The following is a 23,716-nucleotide window of genomic DNA, read 5'->3' on the forward strand; positions in this document are numbered from 1 at the left end:
GAAAGTGAAATAGGGGCATAATAAAGTGCAAAAAATGAAAAGGTCCAAGTCTCAATAAAGTGCGAGAAGGTTTAGATTATTCCGTTTCAAGAAGAAGTAGCTGCCACGAAAACGACATGTCCAAAATATACTACCTAGTGTCTATTGTCTTGTTTTTATTTTGTTTTAATATTCTGAATATGCTATCAATTTTAAAATTTCACTAATTTAATTAGATTCATGTCAATAAATTTTATTTTAATAGTAAGTTTTTTTTTTATTAAAGACGATTCATTGTTATGGCTGGAATTCATAATGTTTTTTAATTAAAAATAGATAAACACTTATTATATTAATTTACCAGTCTTTATTGGTACTTTGTATTTGCTATTATCAATTAATTAAAAGTAAGGCAATTTCTTTTGCTAAGTTGTTGTTATGCATGAGGCTGTTTTCAATATTTGATACTATACTAATTTTTTTAAATAAGATATTCTTTTACCAGAAAGTAATATTAGCTAATATGACTCCTGTTATTTGAGTTGTGACATATTAACACTGAATATCAAAAATAGGAATTATTTGGTTTATATATATATATATATATATATATATATTAATTAATTATTTTAAAACAAATAAATTCGGACACACCCACTTAATTTGCTTTTTCTCCAACATATCTCAACGAGAAAATGAGATTTCTTTTGTTTTTGAAAAACTTTAGAGCACAGCCATCAATAAAAGTCTATATAGTTAACCTACCTAAATCAGTCAAAGGCAACGTATCTTTCCAGGAAAAGAAAAAACCCAGCTATGATAATACCTATTAAAGCTAGTGACAGAGTTAGATTATTCATTAAGCTGAATCAAAATATAACAAAATAAACATACAAGAAATTTGTAAGTTATTTCAAAGGGAATTGAACATACCTTTTATTATCATGAATGGGTTCGTTTTTGGAACATGATGAGTTTAACTCTTATACATTATTATAAATAATATTTACATCGGATCGCCAAAAAATTAATTACATATAATCGTCCAAAAAAATAAATCAAAATTAATAACTTGGAAATTAAAATAATGCAAATTACCTGCTACTCCCATAATATATCAAAATATAGTATAATAGTATTTAAAAGAATTGCATTCTCAAGGTATAATAAGTTAATTAAATCCAAGTAAGGAAATATATTCATCATGAAATTAATGTAGTAAAACATCCTTCTATAATATTTCTTCTTCAAATAAAAAATAAAATAGGTCTCCATGAGTTACATCTGATTTCTTCAAAGTCCTATTCCTTGATAGTACATATTTTTATTAAATTTTTTTAAAGTATGTCACTAACTTTATCTACCCCATTTTTCATGGGGGACAATTCTAAATGTCTAATTAATTTAATAGTAGAATTATTGACCACAACATATTTTAATCATGTCCAAAGTGGTTCCCAAGCTGCATAGACATTGTTGTCTTCCAAAAACATGCTGGTATTATTATTATTTTCATAATCATTAATATGATCTGAAGATAATAAGCTGCTGCTGCTATTTTCTGATACTTCCATGCAAACTAAGGCCAATAAGTTTGAATTTTGGCACTTTAAATTCAAGATTTCTGCTTGTGCCTTTGCAAATTCTGATTGAAGTTCACTTATTTGCTTTTGTAATTGACAAATTGCACCAGCACAACCATAAACTGGATCTCTTATTCTTGCATTTGCTTCATACACCATACTATTCACCGCATCCGCTCTTTGTTCCTCCGGAAGCTCCTGAAATTTTTTACATCGCCAGTATACATGATTACTACAATGTTACTATAATGTTATGTATTGTAGCAGGTTGTCTGTCTTTTTATAACTATCGCCATTTATATATATTATGTAATACAATAAACAAAATATTGATTTTAAAATGAGGGATGAAAATTAAATCTCAAGACACAATTATTTTCTTTCATGTTTGAAGAAATGTAGAGTCTTGTTAGGTTATAAAGATTGAACTTAAAATAGAAGGTACAATTAGTAAAAGGGAAATTAGCTTTAGATCATGTGAACATTTTAAAAAGCTATATATGTTTGGAATGTGAAAAAGATCAATTTAGAGGACTAAAGAAGTCTCACTATACCTAAAATTAAGTCAAAAAAAAAATGAACATCTAAAAGTAAGCATTATTTGTTAAAATTGGCCTAACATCTAAGACCCGCCAACTAATAACAAGAAATTGAAGTTTAGTTGTATAGATCTATGTTCACATAGCTTTAACCACATGATAAATATTGAAAGTAATCAACTTTTATAGATCTTGACCGCGTAAATGAATATTTATACTATCAGATTATAATAATAATTATTACATATCAAAAATTTTACAAGTGAAATTTTCTGAAAAATTTAAAATGATTTATCTGTTATAAAATATTAAAACACACTTATAGTGAAAAAGAAGGTAAATTACGTATTTATACTTGTATATGAAAACATAATGAATGAAAGTGAAATATACAAGAAAGAATTTATAATCTTTTGTACCCTAATAGTGTAAATATAATTATTTCATGTACTAGTGAGATTAATTAGTCACCTGAAAATTAAGATCTATTTCCAATCATAATTTATTAAAAGATACTTATCGTAAAACAATAAGATAGATTACCTGCAACATTTTGTTAATGTTGCTAGCACCAAAGACTCTATGAGCAATGGTAAACTTAAGAGGGTCAGTAGGAGGAAAATAAGGTGCCAGCACACATTTCTCAACACATCTCCTGCGTAGGATTTTACAAGCAGCACATGGAGAAAGAACAATCATTGGAGGAGTTAATAATGAACATGATGAATTCATTGAAGAAATTGTGGTGGTTTTGTGATCACTGCATTCCATGGTGTTGGGATTGGGGAGATGGGGATAGTGAAATATTGTTGTGTGTATGTGTGGAGTCTAAAAATGAACACTATGGTGGGATTTAAGAGAAGTGTGATGACAAATATATATAGAGAGAGAGGAGGGGGAAGAAAACTTCTGGCCAGACGGGGCCCACTTGGAATTTTTGGGCCCATATGGGCTTTTGAAAAGTTTTTTGAAAGGAAAATAATTTTTATATACTGATAATGTAAAGCTTTTTAATTTTGTGAAGTCATCTTAAAGATAATTTTAGGTAAACATTTGTAGAATTTTGAGATTACTAAAACGAAAATAAAGGTTGATTAAACGGTACAACAGATTAAAATAAAGGGTAAATTTCAGAAACGACAAACATATTAAGCTTAATAATTCCTTATAGATATAGAGCCCGTTTGGATGCGCTTAAAAAAAGTAACTTTTATGTATGAAGTGCTTTTAGAACTTTAAAGTGCTGAAAGTTATTTTTATAAATAAGCAGTTGAGTGTTTGGATAAAAGTGCTTAAATGAGGAAAATTATGTGAATTTTAGGGTTAAAAGAATAAAAAGGATAGTTTGGAAATTTAGTTAAAATATAAAGGATATAAAAGTAATTTCCATGGTCAAAGAAAATGACTTTAAGCACTTAGAAAAAAAAAGGTTAGGAATCCTAACTTTTCATTTTTGACTGACTTTAAGAACTTTCTGGCTTAAAGTTAGCATTAGACAAACACGTCCAAAAGCTGAAAAGGGACTTTAAGTTGGTTTTGACTAACTTAAAGCCAATCCAAACGGGCTCATAGTTTTCTGTAATGATCCTGAAGGTTATTTTTGCCATTTTTGATAAAATTACCGTTTTACCCCTCCCGTTAGTTTCCTCGGGTCACTTTTGTTTGGGTTTGAAAATTAGTTTTTGGAAATCTTGTGAAAAGTTGAGGTTTTACTTGAAAAATGGGTTCTAAAGGCTTAAGTTGTCAAAATTTGAGTTTCGAAGTCATTCAGAGTTTCGAGTCTCGGAATGAAATTTCATCAATTTCATAAGCTCTGAAATGTGGAAATTGGTCTAGAAGTGTTGTCGGAATCAGATTTGGAGTTAAAATGTGGAATTAGGTCTGAAGTTGGAAATTGAGTTAAAATTTGGTTCAAGTTTGACTTTGGTCAACATTTGAGGTTCGGGTGCTCGGATTGGATTTCTAATGGTTCCAATGATTTTGGGAGGTGATTCTAATGCTAGAAATGACTTCGTTAGAATTTTTAGAGGTCCTGAGGTATTTTGGGTATTTCAAGTACCGAAACTAGTTTAGTTGCGACTTATCGAATTTCAAGTCAAAGAGGCCTAGAATTCAAATTCCAATGGTTCCATTGAGTCCAGAACGTCGAAATTAGTAGTGTTGCCTATCTGGTTTGTGTTCACGGGATTCCGATCGAATCCCGAGGGTCCATTTAGAGACTTAGCCTTGTGAGATGTTGCTGTCAACTAGTGCATCCAGTTGTTCTTCGCTATCACGGAGGATCCCTGCCGCAATCGCGATGTTCCACTATTTTAGTCTCCGTGATCGCAAGGTATTGGTCGCGATCGCGATGAAGCGAGGGCCTGACCTTCGTGATCGTGACGTAAGTGGGTCACGATCGCAAAGAGATAATTCGGCCTGAACTGTGTCTTTTTCAAAAGACGGGATTACGGTGGATGCGAATTTCAAGGGGATTTTTAATGGGAAACTATTGGGTATACTTTTCCTTAATTTCAATAGAATAATTTCGTATTTTAACTTCTAAATTGTGGATGTCAAATTGGAGATTTTGAGTTTTTTTGAACATGAATTTTTGAAGGAGAAATGAGGATTTTGAACTCATTTTAACTCCATTTTTTAAACGGATTTCACCATTAAATTCCTTATTACTTGAGGGACATTTTCATCCAAAATTAAATAAATTTTAAGTTCAATTTCCGATATGAGATTTTTGACCATGCCTTTTTCACTCGAATTTCTAGATTTTAGTGTCAATAGATTCAAAATGTGATTGTGAGTCTAGATTTGATTAGATTGTGATGATTTGGAGTATCATCGGAGAGGAAAAGCGGTGATTTTAGATTGTTCGTGACTTCTTGGCTAAGGCAAGTGAAATTCTAACATTTGCTAAATATGTTGAACCTTGTATTTCCCATGTGTGGGGATTAGGGTGTGTTGGGTCATTGAATTGAATTGAATTATATGAGTTGAATAGTGATAGTGGATTTGAATAGGGATTAATCGTCTAAGTGTTGTGGATTTTGGGACAGTGATCCATTGTGTGATTGTGGTTTATATGACATCATTGTGAATATTTATCTTTCTTCACTCTTTAATTGTGCATATATTGTATCTGTGATGACTGAGAAATGATATGAGTAAGGTACTGGATATTGGGATCGAGGTTTCTACCAGTCGAGATGATTTACCGAGGTTTCTTTCGGCAACCGAGGTCTCTTCCGGTGGATATTATGGCTGAGGTCTCTTCCCATAGATATTAGTTGAGGTCATTTTCAGCGGATACATGGTCTATATGAGTCCCCCATGGGTTTCGATCTGAGGTGATCAGCGAATGTGTATGTAGGACAAACATGCATCACGATATCTGACATTGCATTTGCATTCATTTATTCCTGTGATTGATTATGATTTGAGATTATATGTGTTTGCCTGAGTATCGTGGTGAGAATGTATTTGTTCCCTCTATTGTGGAATGTCTAGTATTCTAGTGCAATTGTGATATAAACTGTATAGATTGGGTTGTTTGAGTGCAAGTGTGTACTTGTGGAGGATTGTGGTTGGGATGTCAGGAGTACCCACGTTCCACATAGCTTTACTTAGGGTTTCGTTTCTATTTTGCTGAGTACCGTGTTATTGGTGCTCGCCCCTTGTTTCTACATTTATGTAGGATCTGAGCCCGGCACCTCCTGCTCATAGTACTCTTTTGACTAGTTCGAGCTTCTAGACATTTGAGAGGTAGTAGATTGTCCTCTTCGGCAGAGTCTTATCGTCCATTATCTTATGTTTTGTTCTACTTTGGAACTGAGACATATATATATACTTTTATCTCTTTCATTTCAGTTGAAATAGTGGCTTGTACATGTGACACCAAGTCTTGGGTAATTTAGAATCTTCTTTCCACTTATCCTTATTTATATCATGTTAGACTTTACATTTCCGCTTTTATTTTCGATTTCTTTGAATTGTTTAGACTCTTAGGCTGACTCGTCTGGATGGGTTAAGCGAGTTCCATCACACCCGATTTCGGGTCGTGACATTTCCCTTATTACTCTCCATAGCTATATTTATGCTTGCTATGGTCATTAACGTTTGTATATCTCGCTGCATTATACAAATGGGGTTTTATCGTTTGTATATCTCGCTGCATTATACATATTAGCCTTCAAAGAGATTGTATGTATTCGCTTCCAGATTTGTATTATCACTTCCATATTTGCTTTAGAGATTTGTATATTCGATTCCAAATTTGTATATGAGCCCCAAATTTGTATAATAATAAATTTCATCAAACTATAAAAAATTCTTATAATTAATTGAAACTATACCCCGATCGCATAATTATAATAGTAATGTTTGTCAATCCACATAATTTTCCCTAAAAGAAATAAGATTTATACTGCCAATGTTAGTATAAGTTAACTAAATAGGATTAATGAGTAATTATATAGCTGAGTTTGACAGATATGGAATGAAGGTGTGATTATATATTGTTGTAATTTATATAAGCTACGTTAATTTTAAAAAAATATATAATTGAGATTTTAAAAAATATATATAATTGAGAAGAATCTATACATTTTGTGCAAGTTTTATTATTTTTATTTTATTTTATATTATTTAGTTATATTCGCCTATATGCTATACCAATATATTGTTTTTCATATAAATTATGATATATAGTAACTTTAAAAATTATTATAGCTGGTTAGATTGTACGGATAATGCAAATTAATCTAATAAAGAGGTGTTTGGGTGGTGGCTGTTTATGGAATTTTGGAATTGTTCCAAAAAAGACTTTTAAGAAGAAGATCACTGATCATTTTTCTTCCCCAAAAGTAAATTTTAGACAAATTTGTGTGACCAAACACTTTAAAAAATTATTTTGAGGAATAATGACCTCATCCTATGTCATTGGTTGACTTTTTTTTAATCTAAAACACTAACCTTCTAACTATCATTTTGAACTTTGAAATATGGATAAAGGTTAAAATTAGGACAAATAAATTAAACTTATCCTAATAAGACAGTTAGAAGAACTAATTAAGGAGCAAGAGACTACAAAGTTTTTGATTGACTAATTAATGTACCTTTGAAGAATAGATATAAAAAAAACGTATTCATGCTCTTATCTTAACACTAAATAATTGGTGAATGCAAAACAAGTATCTTGTATATAAATATTTACTAGTTAATCATAGTGAAATGATAATATATTTATTTATTTTAATTTGTGATCATTAAAATTATGTTTATTAATTTAGTATAAACACTACTAGTAAAAATTAAAATAGAATTAATCAAACTCTCAACCTTAGTCCAAAAAGTTAGACTGTCTAAATGTCAAAATGCTAAAAAGTGATGGATATCATTTAATATAAAATTTTCTATTATAGTATAAGCCAACTTTGATTATTTTACTTCAAGCCTAACTATATTTGATTTCTTTATGTATTTCTCTTGGTTCTTTCTCTTAAAATAAAAGAATTAATTATTACCTAATATTCGATCATGCATGTTGTATACTTGTTAAGTCAACAAAATTATTCTTTGAAAGTTTTAAACTGAATGCACACTGACAATTTTCAACAACAACCCCCCCCCCCACCCCTCCCCCAACCCTAATGAATCTAAAAAAGGATAGTCAATTTTTTTTATTGATATTTTACTCCAAAAAATAATTCAATATATTTGTACATCCTAAACTTATGTGCTTGAAGAAGTTTTATAAGTTGTGTCTTTTTTATTTATTTTAAAAAACATATGATTAATGAAATTAGTCGCTAAATACTCTGTATAGTATTTCTTTTCTTCAGAAAGCTCTCTATTGCACTAAATTTAGTGATAATATCTAACAAAAGATATTTTATCATATATATCCCTTTCATCTCTATAATAGATCTACAGAATTTAAAATAGTTTATCAAATTTTATTCAATTTTTCTCGTATATCTTGTGTAGGGGCGGCAAAATCAATCCAAACTCGCTCTATCCGTCCAATCATTTCAGTGTTTCTGCGAGTTGGGTCATGACCTATTTGTTGAATTGACTCAACAAAATTGGCCATCAAGAAAACTTGAATTAAAACAGATTAAAATATTTTACTTCGATCAAAATGTTCCCCAATCTAAACAAGCAGAGTATTTCGTTTTTCTCCCCTCATTTTTTGCACGCGGAGACATAATTAAAGTTAGATATATAATAAAGTATATTCCAATTCCAGTGAAGAAATATTTTGATAATTTCAACACTTAGTAATACATGCATGATAAAAGTTTTTTCCTCAAGACAATTACTTAGTAATACATGCATGATAAAAGTTTTTCCTCAAGGCAACTACTTTTGTGCATGGAAGAATGTCAAAATCATACCTATATCTAGCTGTTAATGAAGCCCTAATTAATCTAATGAAGAAGAAAAAGCCAATAAAAAATTGTGATATGTTTAAAAAGAGGGGGAGAAGTTTGGTTATACTGAATGGATTGGGCTACGATCCATTTTATGTCTCAATTCATTTTGACCCTAGTAAATTCTGGGCACATAATTTATTGGATCCATTTTAATTCGCTCGAATTTGATTGAATCCATTCATTTGTCACCCTTGAGAAGTGACTCTTAATTAGCTCTACACTTTATTCCTATTTATGGAAATTCCACTTTCCCCCCTTAATTTCGAGAATGTCATGATAGGACATCACAAATTCCTTGATTAGTGCTAAGAAATTACTACTACAAGAACGTTATTAGCTAATGATTTGCATGACCAATAAATTTTTAATTTAATACAAAAGTATATTTGACATTTATTGATTTAGATAATTTAAAGAATGCCACGTCGTCAATAATTTGACCTACCGGAATTAAGTCGATTCCGGTGCCGACTTTTAAGTAAGGAATTATGACTATTCATATATAGCCATAGCTAATAAAACATTTTATTTTTCCAGCTACCATTTACTAACTATACTGATTTGGCTATTTTCTGAAAATGACTTAAATACTTCTAAATACGAAGAAAATAATATATATTACAAAGGTCTTCATGTAGTTAAAGACTGTTGAGGCTCGTGCTTAACGAGTATAGTGACCTTTTATTCCATGCAAAATGATATTTCAAAAGCACACGCACACACGCGCAAGGGATTCATTCGTTCAACAAATTACACAATATAGTCGTTTAAATAAAAAGGATGATTTAGATGCAAAATATAATTATTCTGTCAATCCTACTCAGTATTCCCTTTCTCGTTTAGTCTTATCATGTTTGTCTGTGATATATTTCCTGAATTTTCCCCTTTTTATGATTTTATTTTACCCTGTTCATCTCTTTCCCTTAACTTATGTTCTTAACAACTTCTTCTTTAACCACACCCCGGACATATATTTGGCATCAAATTCGTCCTTTGTTTATTAAACGGACTTTCAATGTCAAGAATCCTAGAAATTTACAGTTTAATAAATGGTTGTTATTAAGAAATTAAGAGGCTAACCATATACTAAGGGTAAAGTAGTTAAACTATACAACAGTTTACATGTGAAAACAATAAATTAAAGTAAGAGCATATTTTTTGGGGGAAAACTTGGGTATAAAACATCATAAAACTTAAATAAGAGAAAGCTTGAAATTTATTCAATCAAATATTCTTATTATTATACAAGCTTTAGTACACGGTTGGTTGGAGGATAAGAAGATTATACATAAAGGAAAGGGGAATATGTTGACGGTTTTGGAGTTGTAGGCTGATTTTTCTAAGTGTTCTCTCTAATCTTGCTTGTCTTGAACACACAACTATCTCTTATATAGGCATAAGAGATAAGAAACGAAAGGTTTTAAAACAAACTACGTGGACCATCTATTGATGGCCGACAAACTGATAAGATTTCTTGAATAATGCAAATCGGGTGCTCAGTGGGCCCCATCGTCACATGCATTATTAATTCATCGTTTTGACCTTTTGACAAACGCATGCTTGTCAACAGTTTTTCCCTCTTTTGGAGGGTAGTGATAAAGTGACAGTACTCTTTATAGGACAGTAGTGGGCATACCCACATGGCACACTATTATACACTTCTAACCATATATATCTTATCTCTTTAGAGATCTTATATTCATCCGATCTTATCTTCGTCTTTGTCGTCTTTGTCTTCTGAACTAAGTATCCAAATTATGTGAGGCAATATAATCAAAACTCATTCCAGAGTCATCATCCTCATATGGATCCTGAGCATCTTGGTAATAAGTATTGCTTCCATATTCTCCTCCTTCTGAGCTTGGAGTTCGAATTAGACTATTGGCTTCATTGTCTAAATTCGAAACTAGTCTATCTCTACTAGGACTTGGACTGTCTTTAATCAAATGCTTATCTTGTTCTCGCCTCTGAAAGAACTGCTCCAAAGTATGTTTAATTATAACTTCTATTTTATCATTTTTTTTAGAGATTATATTTTTTTGGAATTGTCTTTTTGGAAAGATTTAGGTAGTCTTCTTCATGAGAAAGAACACCCCTCGTCTTCATCTTTTGGCAAAGTGACAGCTTTTAACGGATATGATGAGTCTTTATCGGCTACTGTTTGAACCGCACTAGTCGTATCTGTATCCGATACAGTGAATTTCTTAGCATTCAGAGGGGAATGCACACCCGTCTCATCCATTTTTATGTGAGATGGAGAACTCATTTCTGGGGTCTGAGTTCTTGTATCAGTATTAGGAACAAACTTGCTTTGGAATGTCTCGAGTTGCTTCATTACTCTCATATTTTCTCGAATGAGGGCCTCATTTTTTGCATTGAGTTTTTTGAAGGCCTCAGTCATTGAAGAACAATGATCACAAAAAATTATTTTTTCTGAGTCTTTTCGGATATTATACTGAGGAGTTTGGTTTGGGTTTTGTCTTAGAGCTGGAGAAATATAGTATTTTGGCCATAGCATTCCTTTGGCATCGTCTAAATCTTCAGTAAAATTATTGAAACCTTTAAAAAGTGGATTTTTAATTCCATTTATTGAGTCTACTACTTTGATCCAAGTCTGAAAAATACCATTTGTCTTTCCATGTATAACAACATAATACTTAAATTTATTCTCTCTACTTTTGTCTGAAAAGTATTGGCATAAAGCATTAGTTGTTGCAATAAAATATTTAGTGTCTTTCTTGTTATATGATATCCATAAATTGTCTACTAAACACTTCTGCGATTTATCTAAGGTACAGTCTGGCATTATTCTAAAAGATAGGTTGCACTGAGAATAGAAAATTAAATTGAACTCACCAAAGTAAATTCTTTCCATCATCCCGACTGAATCTTGAGGTCTAAAATTTAACTTACCTAATAAAGTATGTGCGTATGAGTCTGGTGGGGCTATGCCCTTGCCTTTGTCTGTTGGCGATTGGCAGTGGGTCTCAAGATGAAATAACATCAATTGTTCGTTTTAAGTTCTAATCTACTTAATTTATCAGCTAAGTCATTATCCTTTCCTTTAATATATTCAAAAACTATATTGTTGTAGATAGATATAACATCCATAAAGTTTAGCCATCGTCTTTTACTACTGCTTTGCTATTTATAGTCTGGTGGAATTTAACTATAGCTTCACTGTCCATTCTTACTAATACTTCATTTTTATTTAAAATATATAATTTAAAACTATTCAAACTGTATATTATTGCCAATACTTCGGCATATATACTACTCATATTTCTTTTTTCTTTATATTTACCACTTTGACATGCACATATTTTTTCTTCATTTTTATTACTATATTTATTAGGCCTGACTTTTAGAATAACTCCCCATCCTAACTGGCTTCCATCGGTTTGGACTATTAAATAATCTGATTCTAAGGGAATTTTCAAGTCTGGTATATTTCTAACCTTTTCTTTTATTTGTTGTACTAATTTAATATCTTCTATATTAAAATATTTTGACCCTTACTTTCTGTTTTTGCATATAAGTGTCCGGCTATTTTTTTTAAGTCTTGGATAAAATTTCTAGCATAATTTACAGGGCGTAAAAGGTTTTGTAGATTTTTTGTATTATCTAACCTATCAGGCATATCTAATACCTTTTTTGCTATGTGCGGTTGTAGTTTTATTTTTTCGTCTCTTAAAGTTACTCCTAAAAAAATTATATGAGTCTTGCAAAATTTCATTTTCTTTTTACTAATTATTATTCCATAGTTTACAAATAGTCTAAAAACTGTATGTAAATGTCCTAAATGCTCTTGAATGTCTTTACTAAATACTAAATTATCGTCTACATACACTAGTACAAAATTTTTATAGTCTCCGAACATATCATTCATTTTTCTTTGAAACATGGGTGGTGATGTTTTAAAACCAAACGACATAGCAAGCCATTCAAAGTGTCCTTCAGGACAAGTGAATGCTGTCCATTCTATGCTTTCTGGGTGGTGCATTTTTACTTGCCAATAACCAGATTTACAATCAAATTTGCTAAATAATTTTTTACCTTGTATTCTATTAATTAATTCATTTTTGTCTGGAGTTTGTATGCATTTGTTCTAGTGTTGTCATTTAGTCTTTTGTAATTTATTACCATTCTAGCCTTTCCTCTTACCTGCTCACTATGATTTCTTAGCATAAATGCTGCAGAACTATGTTTAGAGGTAGATCTTCGTATTACTTCTAGTTTTAACAGTTCTTTTATCTGTTTACTCATATTTCCTTTTCTTCTACATCAATGCTCATAATAGAGTATATGCTTTCAATGTCCGACATGTACTCATCTACATTTAGTAAGGTTTCTTGTAGCTCTTCTACTAATTGAGAATTTCTAGTTCTACTATTATTTTTTTTTGAGGCATATATTTGCTAAATGTTCTATACTACCACAAGTATAACATTCTAATTTATTTTTATAGTTTCTATCATTTCTGTATTTTCTAACATGTCTGTCTTTATTTAAGTATGGCTTTTTGCCTGAGGATTTTCATAAGTAATATTTCTTACGTCTGTATGATTTTTGATTGTAGGAAGATCGTCTTTTATATTTCTTCTGCTTGCGCTGTTCTTTATCATAACTTTGAGTTGTATATATCATTGTTTTACAGAAATTCATTTCGTTTTGTTTTAGTTGTTTCTGTATCTGTATGTTAGTACATTTTTCTTGTAATATTTCTATTACATGTTGTATTTTTTGTCCTATAGACCATAAGACCGTGGGGTTTTGAACCACACTTTCTCTCTTCTACCATCTTTCTTCTATTTCTCTTCCTAAAGCTCCTGATAATTTATGAAATGAATTTTTTCCTAATTCTTTGTCAAATGTATTTTCAATAATAGTACAACAATAAAAATAGTCTTTGAGAAAGTTCTTTATATGTATCCAATTCGAAATACTTAATTGTTCTAATTTTATTACTGCACTTCTTTGTAAAGCTACTAAACCACTATTTGGATCTTCTCTAGTTAATAGAACATGTATTTTATTTGTAAAATTATATGAATTAGGTCCTAAGTCTATTAAACCTTGATATTCTTAGGGATATGTTTGTCTATATGCTTCCCATACTATTTTGGATGATTCTCCTAAGAAAGTTTCTAAATATTTATACATTGTTTCAGTGTCTGTTTCATGGTAATTTTTTATAAAGTCTGCTCTACTATTCCTTTCCATAGATCAATAACTGTATTCCACCTTTGTGGATCATGAGCTGCTACGTTTAGTGTTTTCCCTTTATTTCCTCCTTCTTGTAGTCTAATTGGTTCTTCTATTGACATTTTTCTACCTGTTGGTTTAATATTTTCATGTATTTCCGTATTAGGTTTAGACATGCTTTATGCGGTAGGTTTCCTGTACTATAACTAATAGTTTGGGCTGGGGTAGTTCTTTGAAAAGGGCTAGTACTATTTGAACTAGTTGCGTCCATAAGTTCTGTATGATTAATTATTGATAAGATGCCTTCGTTTTCTTCATTCTCAGAAGTTGTGTATAGGGACTTTGACTCTTCCATTTTATATGCTAAATTATCATCTCTATCTTTACACATTCTAAAATGTTCTATGGTTTCTATTATATCCATTTTGCCTTTTTTACATCCTCTGCATTTAAAAACTATATAATTATTTTTTGATACAATCTCTTTGCTTCTTCTATAGCATTATCGATTTCATAGCCTTCTTGTATCATGTCTATATTCATAAATTCTTATTGATCTGTTTCTATAGTATTTTCTATTTCAGCATCATCTAGTTCTTTCTGGCTTGTATAATTATAATTTGTAAACCTAATTGACGTTTCACCTTTAGAGCTAGTATACATTAGGTGAGTCTGTGGTGCGAATACCTTTGGTTTTCTTAGTTTATCTAGGTTCCATTCTAATCCTGCATATTCTTCTGGGTTAATTTTTATTGATTTTATTAATTTTATCCTAACTGGTAAGCCTTTTGTCTAATGCATTCTTTGCACCAATTGATCCGTCTATTACTAGTGTCTATATCACTTTGACAACTTTGTATTTCCCACTTTAGGGCACTTATAAGGTCTCCTTTAACTACTCGTTCTTTCCTAAAGCGATTATATTTTCTATCCAAGTAATCTACTGTCTCAGCTACATGTAAATATTCTGTTAACTTACCCTGTAATTTTTCGGCAGTATGTTTTATCTTATATTTGCGGTATAATAGCCAATAGCTAGATCTTATATCTCGATAAGCAGGAAGTCTTTTCATAACTTTATCTTTTGTCTTGATTTAAGTTGTGTAACAAGTTTGTATTCTAGATGGGATATAGTATTAATCAAATATTCTAGTCTATAGTTATCTTCTTTGGCATGATTTAGTCTCTTGTATTCCCAATATAAATTCTGTAACTTATCTTTTGTTTCTTTTAAAGCCTGGGTATTTTTTAATGGTCGTCGCATAACGTGCTCCCAAAAACTTTATGCTCTAATACCAAATTAATAGTCATTTAAATAAAAAGAATGATTTAGATGCAAAATACAATTATGATGTAAATCCTACTCAGTACTCCCTATTTCGTTTAGTCTTATCATGTTTATCTGTGATGTATATCCCAAATTTCCTCTTTTTTAATTTTATTTTACCCTGTTCATCTCTTCCCCTTAACCTATGTTCTTAACAACTTCTTCTTTAACCACACCCCAGACATATATTTGGCAACAAATTCGTCCTTTGTTTATTAAGCGGACTTTCATGGCCAAGAATCCTAGGAATTTACAGGTTAATCCATGGTTGTTATTAAGAAATTAAGAGGCTAACCATTTACTAAAGGTAAAGTAGTTAAACTGTACAACAGTTTACATATGAAAACAATAAATTAAAGTAAGAACATATTTTTGGGGGAAAACTTGGGTATAAAACATCATAAAACTTACATGATTTAACTGATTGAGGTTTTTCTTTCGGGAACCCCCGAAGAACTTTGCAGAAAACTTGAAATTTATTCAATCAAACACTCTTATTATTATACAAACTTTAGTACACCAGTGATGATTGGTTGGAGGATAGGAAGATTATACATAAGGGGAAGGGGAATATGTTGTGGGTTTTGGAGTTGTAGGCTGATTTTTCTAAGTGTTCTCTCTAATCTTGCTTGTATTGCACACACAATTATCTTTTATATAGGCATAAGTGATAAGAAACGAAAGGTTTTAAATCAAATTACGTGGCCCAACTATTGATGACTGACAAACTGATAAGATTCCTTGAATAATTCAAGTTGGGTGCTCAATAGGCCCCATTGTCACATGCATTATTAATTCATTGTTTTGACCTTCTGACAGACGCGTTCTTGTCAATAGTTTTTCCCTCTTTTGGAGGATAGTGATAAAGTGACAGCACTCTTTAGTGGACAGTAGTAGGCATGCCCACATGGCACACTTTTTTACACTACTAACCACAAATATCTTATCTCTTTATCGATCTTATCTTCGTCCGATCTTATTTTCTTCTTTGTCGTCTTTGTCTTCTAAACTAAGTATCCAAATTATGTAAGGCAATGGAATCAAAACTTATTCCAGAGTCATCATATTTATATGGATCCTAAGCATTTTGGTAATAAGTATTGCTTCCATATTCTCCTCCTTCTGAGCTTGGAGTTCGAATTGGACTGTTGGCTTCATTGTCTGAATTCAGAACTAGTCTATCTCTACTGGGACTTGGACTATATTTAATATATATATATATAAAGTTAATTTTTTATTTATATTTAATAGATATTACTCCTTCCGTTTAAAAAAGAATGACCTCCTTTCTTTTTTAATCTGTTTTAAAAAGAATGACCCTTTTATTTTTTTGGTAGCACCATTCCACATGACATGTTTCAGGCCACAACATTAAAGATAATTTTTGTACATTTGACATAATTTTAATTTAAGACCACAAGATTGAAAAGTCTTCTTTATTTTTTTAAATTTTGTGCCAAATCAAACCAGGTCCTTTCTTTTAAACGAAGGGAGTAAATTTTGTTGGCGTCTGCATGTCTTTGCATATTTATATCCTTTAATAATTTTTTTTAGCTTTGTTAGTATTGATTTCCACAGAAATATGATTAACTATTAATTAAATTATACAATTCCTAATTATCTAAACAAGAAATTTTTGATAGTTTGTATTGTGACTAAATTTAGATAATAAAATTAATTAACTAACCAACAAAATTAGAAAACGAATGGTAATTTTAATGGGAGGTTATAAATTATATTCCAAGCTCATATATATACTCCCATTCAGTTTTTCAACTTCCACAAATCTCTCAAATTGTTATACTATATTACGCTTCCCTGTCAAACCACATGTCACGCCCCAGGAGGGTAACCTAGACGTGGTCCGCACTCGAAAGCCATTTCTGGCCTTTAAGCGAACTACTTGGTCCAGTCACACTTTCATTCATTCGCATTCTATCAGCGGAAGACTCAATCATAGGAATACTATTCATAATTTAGGGCCAAAGGCCAAACAAATACCCAATCAATAACTAACTAGAATAGAACTAGTCAAAACGGACAATTCAACACTTCCACACTCTTGTCTATGAAGCCTCTATCAACAATCCAGGAGGTTCCAATGACAAGTCCATGGCTACCAACGATCAAAATAAAGGAAACAATCAAAGCTGCTAATAAAATCTCGGTATCCTCCGGAAACTGGGAGGACTCACCAACTAGCTGAAAATGAGGAGACCTTTAACGGTGCGTCGGTTGATGACCTCTAGTACCTGTCTCTGCATCATGACATGATGCAGGCCAAATGGCGTCAGTACATGGAATGTACGAGTATGTAAAATGGCCGAATGAAACAAACATCAAGGAAGAATCAAATCAACTTGAAATCTCAACTCAAGAGAAAGAGCAACTCAATCAAGTGTCCTAAGTCTAAACAGGGATATGATTTAGACGAGACCAATCACATACAATTCAACCCAATCCGACTCAGAGTACTATCAAGACGTCTATGGGAGTTTCTCTTATCCGACAACCATCACTTATGAGCCAGTGACAGTACAACAAACTGACATTGTTGCCACGTCCGTTCATACTTTGCCAGGGTATGAACGAATCAACCAATCATGGATCCAATCTAACCAAGTCTTATAATGTCAGGACAATAATTTCAGGGAAACATCCGACTTTAACGGTTCAATCCCCTCCTACGTTTGGCGACGTAGTTATTGGATTCGAGTTATTACTTACTCTTACCCAATTCGGTGCTCGATACTCCTACCAATACTCAATGCTCATAAAACTCCATCCAATCAACTCAATCAAATCATATCGACAAGTCTCATTTGGAACCTTGTCAAATCATCAATTCTATCACAATCAAACCTGTCTCAATCATACTATTCGATCAATCCCAATCATATCTTTCAAGAGTAGTTAACTATGCATTTGTAACAATATACAAACCTATCCAATCGTTCCTCTATTCATTTAACACATCCTTTGGGACTCATCACAACTCCAAGATTCTAAATCAACAATTCAAGATGAGCAACATATTTAAGAAAATTAACATATTTAACATAATCAACATAGTTAAGAAAATCAATAAAGTATGTTTAACAACTCATATCCATCAACTCATACTAACATGAAGATTTTTGAAATTTCTTGACTCAACAACATCAACATAACAAGAATCAAATTAATAGATGAAAAGACTCATTTGGGCATAAGCCTATCAAGAAACTCTATTCTTATGAACATTTAACCTCAAAGAAGGTGTAGGGAACATGGGTGGACTTAACCCATGCTTTGAGTATCCTTACATACCTTGGTGAAGACTTTGAAGAAATCTTGATGTTAGGTCTTTAATGGAAGGCTTGAATTCTTGAAGTTCTTGAAGGCAATCCTTGTTGGAGATGGATTTGAAGGATAAGAGAGGGGATTTCTAGGGCTTTTTAGAGAGAGGAATGGACTAAAAATAATGGTCCAAAACGTCCCAAGGCTAATGTATATATAATTTGGGAAATGCCCAATTTGCCCTTTCTCCAAAAATCTGGAAAAATGGGCTAAAACTCTCCTACACATTTTATAGTGGCGCATCACGCCAAGGACCAAACTACTGAGGCTATTTTATGGCGCTATAGTGGCGCGTCGCGCCCTTACAGCGCCAAGCCTAAATTTTCTAGGTTCTAGAAAATAAGCTTAAAAACCCTGCACATCCAATAGTGGCGCGCCATGCCAGGGACCAAACTACTGAGGCTGGTTCCTGGCGCTATAGTGGCACATCGCGCCACTGTGGCGCCAAGCCCAGGTTTCCTGCAGTCACAACCCAGGCCTGAAATTCTTGCAGTACTAGTTCGTCTTAGGATAGTCATAACTTTTGACTCTGAACTCTAAAAATTAGAATCTTGGAGGCGTTGGAAAGAAGACTTAAAGACCTTTAATTTAATAGGTTATGGTCCACCCAGATTGTCATATTTCAAAAGATATGGTCATTAGAAGTCGACCCCTTATACGAACTCATTCTAAAACTTAGCCAAGACGAATTCTTTGGACTTAGCTTGGTCTTAGGGATCCTTTGTGACCCCACATCACCTCTAACACTCTTAAATTATTTGGGAACTCATCCTAACTCATGCATACACTTCACAATAGTCGAGTTCGATCCTACACGTATATGAAGAATGGTCCGAATCGTAGTGAAAATTTTTGGGGGTGTTACACTACAATACCATATATTCATACATGAAACTTTCATTCTGTTCAAATATCATCATCTGAAAAATCTATTCCATGGCTGAAACTAACAACTTCTCGATTTTAAGTCAACATGACGGTAAATGCGACTCAGTAGTAATGTCATGATCCAAATCGGGCCATGAGTGACACACACACTAACCCTCCGATGGAAGAACCAATACTATACCCGAAACTAAACAACCTAATATCGAAACAAGCATTTAAAGATGTGAAAACATATTTAAATAATAGTTTTAAAACTGATTTCTCATAAACTTGGGAAACTAACCAAACAAACATAAACATGCGGAAGTTAACTCCTAGAAACTGAAAGTTATCGTACCAAAACTACTAAGTAACAAGTCTAAGATAAGGGGATGCAACCCCAAAACAATAAACATAAAATAAGTTTGAACAAAATAGTCTAAGTCCGAAAGAATGGACTAAGAGCTAAGATGGATCCACGATAGCCTGAAAGAACTGGCTTACCCTTGAATCTGACAAGTCAATAATATCCTAGCTGAGGTCTGTTAGTAGCCGCCTGAAGATGCCCTATACTCAACAAAGAATGGGCAAATGCAGTATCAGTACGCACAACAGTGTATTGGCAAGATTCATCGGCCATTCCAGTAAATGAAATATATACAAGTAACTAGAACATAGTAAACCACACATAAATATAATACATTATCCAACTATCAGTTCATGATCAGTACACAATTTCACAATGTCAATAACAAATGCAACAGTCAAAGATGGTCCTCTCATGGAACCCATACCCAAATTGTTAGTGTGCCGGTGTGACACCCACCCAATAGTTAGTGTGTCGGTGTGAAACCATCCTAATATTTAGTGTGTCAGCATGACACCCATTCCAATATGTACCATCGTGGTAACCAATACAATATGTACCGACATGGTAACCGATGCATATGTACCGGAGTGGTTACTGATACAATATGTAGTAACGTGGTAACCGATACAATATGTACCAACGTGCTATCTGGTCCAATATATAATGGCGCACTACTCGATCTAATATGTACCAGTGCGTGCAACCCAATTCAATATGTACCGGCGTGCTACCCGATTTAACAACCAAAATCACAATCACAATGAATACTTCACACACTTGCACAATTAAGTATCAGGTTCATTGCATGCAATTGATCACAATTAGTTATTTCATTAGGTTCATTCCATCTTTCCCTATTTCTATACATACAAACTATACTAATGATGTATTTAACAAGCGTACATAACACGTATAGGAAAGTAAAACATCAGTTACCTCGAAACCAAGCCTGAATGCTCTTAAAGAACTTAAACTTTCCCATTCCGGAGTCTCTTGGCTTGTTCTTGGTCTAAAACAAACAATCAATACAATAAATCAATGAAAATGACCTAATTTACCCAAATTAAACACAAGTTCTAACCTTGGCCAAGTTCATGATCCTATCTCCTAACTAGGACTTTTCCCACCATTAATTTCAAGCCGAAACTTTCTCCAAGTTAATTTCTACAGATTTTAATGACGAAGAATTGATTACAAGTTAGAGAAATTGATTACTTATCTTTACTGAAGAGATTGGTGGAAAACTAAAAAGGAATGGCCCTAGGTCTCCCTTTGCTTTCCACAAATGAAATTGCAAAAATAATCCCATTTTTGGGACTTTTCCCTGTTCAAACCGTGTATAGTCCGCTATAGAGGGACCATCCCTCCGTAGAGGCCCTCGCCATAGTGGGACTAATCTTGCCTTGACTTGTTTCATGGAAACAGAGGATTGGAATTTGTGTTTCAAGGCCACATTTCACAACACACCCTCAAACCTTGACAATCTAACATCACCCTTTCACGCCAAGATCAATTTTGAAAGTTTTACTTGCCCAAATTCGATTCCATAAAGCCGTACAGGCTCTTTAATGTTTTGGATATCAACTCAAATAATCAAACTCATAATTTAATCTCCCATCTATTATCGGATTATCCTAGACCTCACCTATCTTAGATTTCATCCAAGTCAACCTCGATTGGCATGAGTACCACGCCTGGTATATGATAACTCTTAATGGATGGGGAACCTCACCTGATATGTATTATTAGTTGGATCGGATACCATTCCTGGTATGGCATATCATCGGTTGACTCGGATACTAAGCCTTGTACAAAATATCATCAGTTGGCTCAGATACTACGCCTGGTATGGTACATGTTATCATAATGCATGCTTGTTGGTTCCTTGAGTGAAACGAGTTGTTTTAGTGATATGTTGGTCCATGAGTACCGTACTATTGTGTTTATATGCTGAAATGGTTCTTATGGGGACCATGATTTGCTTTTTGAATACTTTAGGTTATGTCTTAAGGATATCTTGAGAGGTCCAGCTAGTTGAAGGCATGGGGGTATGTTGAGCTATTCTCGTGCATGTAGTGGTTGGGCCAGGTTGATGATCGGAGTTCTTGTCATTAGTTACTTGAGCTGTGTATGTCTGCAAAAAGGATTCTAGATTTATCTGATAAAATGAAGGTTGGGAAAGTCTTAAGTTGCATGCAGGGGTTAGGCTTAGTAAGCCTTAGTTGGTCATAATAGATTAGGCTTGAAAAGCCTTAGTGTGTGGGTTAGACTGGGGAAGCGTTAGTGTGATAGAGGATCAGGTTGTGTTTGGTTATAAAATGTGGGATACTTCTTAGTGATGGAGTTGGAAGAGGAAGGGTGTAGTGAGATGTGGGAGAAAGAGGGATGACTGAATACAATGTGGGTAGTGGCAAGGGCGATGGTTTGAGGACCAGAGTTATAATTTCAAGTTGCATGTCTTTTTTCGGATATTTTGCATGATATTATGGGGTGGATTCAGGTCGCCGATGATGCCATCAGTATGTGTTGTTTGTACTGATACTACTCTTGTTATACCAATTGGTACAGTCTGGCTGTAGGGTCAATGATGTTTCCTAGGTGAAGACGACAATAATCTCCAACTTTTACTTCTCTCTGCCTGCGATGGAAGCTGTGTCTGTTTTATTCATATTTTGTGTCATACTCTTAAAAGCTCTCATATCTGTTTAGACTAGTTCCTTGGAAGGTTGCGTTGGTGTATTATAGAATTTTATTGTACTTTCAAAAGATTTTCTCTTTGAAATTAAAGGTTGAGGCTTACGAGTTGTAATTTGGAGAGGACAACTTTCCAGCCTTTGGTCTCTCACTTGTTGTTGCAGGAAACATGCATTCTTTTCAGTTGCCATGTTAAGTCTATATGGCTCACGACATCTAGTATTTCTATAAGCACGTTTCTTATCAGGTGTGGAATGTCTGTTTGGTCGTTCGGCATCCATCGATATCCAATTTGTTACTGCCGAATATTAGGCGGCAGCAGTATTCTACATTAGTAGTGAATGTTTGTAAAATATAAATATAATCAGTAACAATAATTGTTTCCTTAAAAAAAAAGATCATGAAAAGAGTATCGAAGGCACAAATTTTTGTTACAGGTGACATTAGTTATGGCTAACAAAAGAGTGGAAATATTTTATCGTAAGAACAAATATAGGTACAGGACGAAGACGTAGAATTGAATTTTGAACAAATGAAAAGTATATAAATCAGAAATAGTTGCACTTTGTTAAAAGATAAGCAGACCACTGAAATTCTAACAATGTAAAAACGCAAGGGAAGATATATTAGTTGAATAGAAAGCATACAGTAAATTTGAATAAACAAAGAGAAGTGTTCCCGTCTTCCCATGTACAGAGGGAAATTTTTCCTGAATCAGCCGGCCTTGTTCATGGCGCAAGCTGGAAAAAGAAAGGTGAGTGACTCAAAACGTTTGATTTGTTTAGCTAAACTGAATCAATTTCAATTTCAATTTTTTCTCAGCAACCTTTACAGCAGAGGAGACTATGGATAAAGAACAAATCACAGTTTTGATTTCGCAGAAGAGGAATTCAAGGAAGCTTTTTGTATGAGTAAAGCTACATTCGATTTTATATGTTGTGAATTGGAATAAGTAGTGACCAAAGAACATACAATGCTACGTCTGGCGATATCTGTTCTCCAGCATGTAGCTGTATACATTTAGAGATTGGCTGCAGGGGAGCTACTTGGTATATCTGTAACATTTAGATGATATGTACATTATTGGGAATTCAGGACTGCTGTTAACAAATTGGATTTCTTTGCTATCTATTCACGAAAATATAAATTGGACAGAACATGTTTTTAATGAGAAAGTTAATCATGTTTAAATAGTTGCTGAAGAAGCATTTATGAGATTGAAAGCAAGATGGAGTTGTTTACCAAATAGAACGGAAGTGAAACTTTGAGATTTGCCTCGTTTTAACGGTACCTTATTTAGTCTTCTGCTGGAACTGAATTCTCTATAGTTTGAGCAGAAGTAGCCCTCGGGAGAGGATTGAATAAGGGATTGTCTCTAAATGTAA

The 23,716-nt window shown here is 33.0% G+C and overlaps 1 protein-coding gene across 1 annotated transcript; it reads right to left on the reverse strand.

The window, feature by feature from the left end:
* Positions 1-1,197: 1,197 nt before the first annotated feature.
* Positions 1,198-2,936, reverse strand: LOC129876606 (LOB domain-containing protein 1-like). Its single transcript, XM_055952085.1, has 2 exons — positions 2,645-2,936; positions 1,198-1,760 (listed from the first exon to the last, which is right to left on the reverse strand). Exons 1-2 carry the CDS (start codon positions 2,870-2,872, stop codon positions 1,419-1,421), a joined length of 570 nt encoding a protein of 189 aa, XP_055808060.1. The 5' UTR covers positions 2,873-2,936; the 3' UTR covers positions 1,198-1,418.
* Positions 2,937-23,716: the final 20,780 nt, after the last annotated feature.

The sequence above is a fragment of the Solanum dulcamara genome, chromosome 2 (genome assembly GCF_947179165.1).
Source record: "Solanum dulcamara chromosome 2, daSolDulc1.2, whole genome shotgun sequence".
Taxonomy (NCBI): Eukaryota; Viridiplantae; Streptophyta; class Magnoliopsida; order Solanales; family Solanaceae; genus Solanum; species Solanum dulcamara.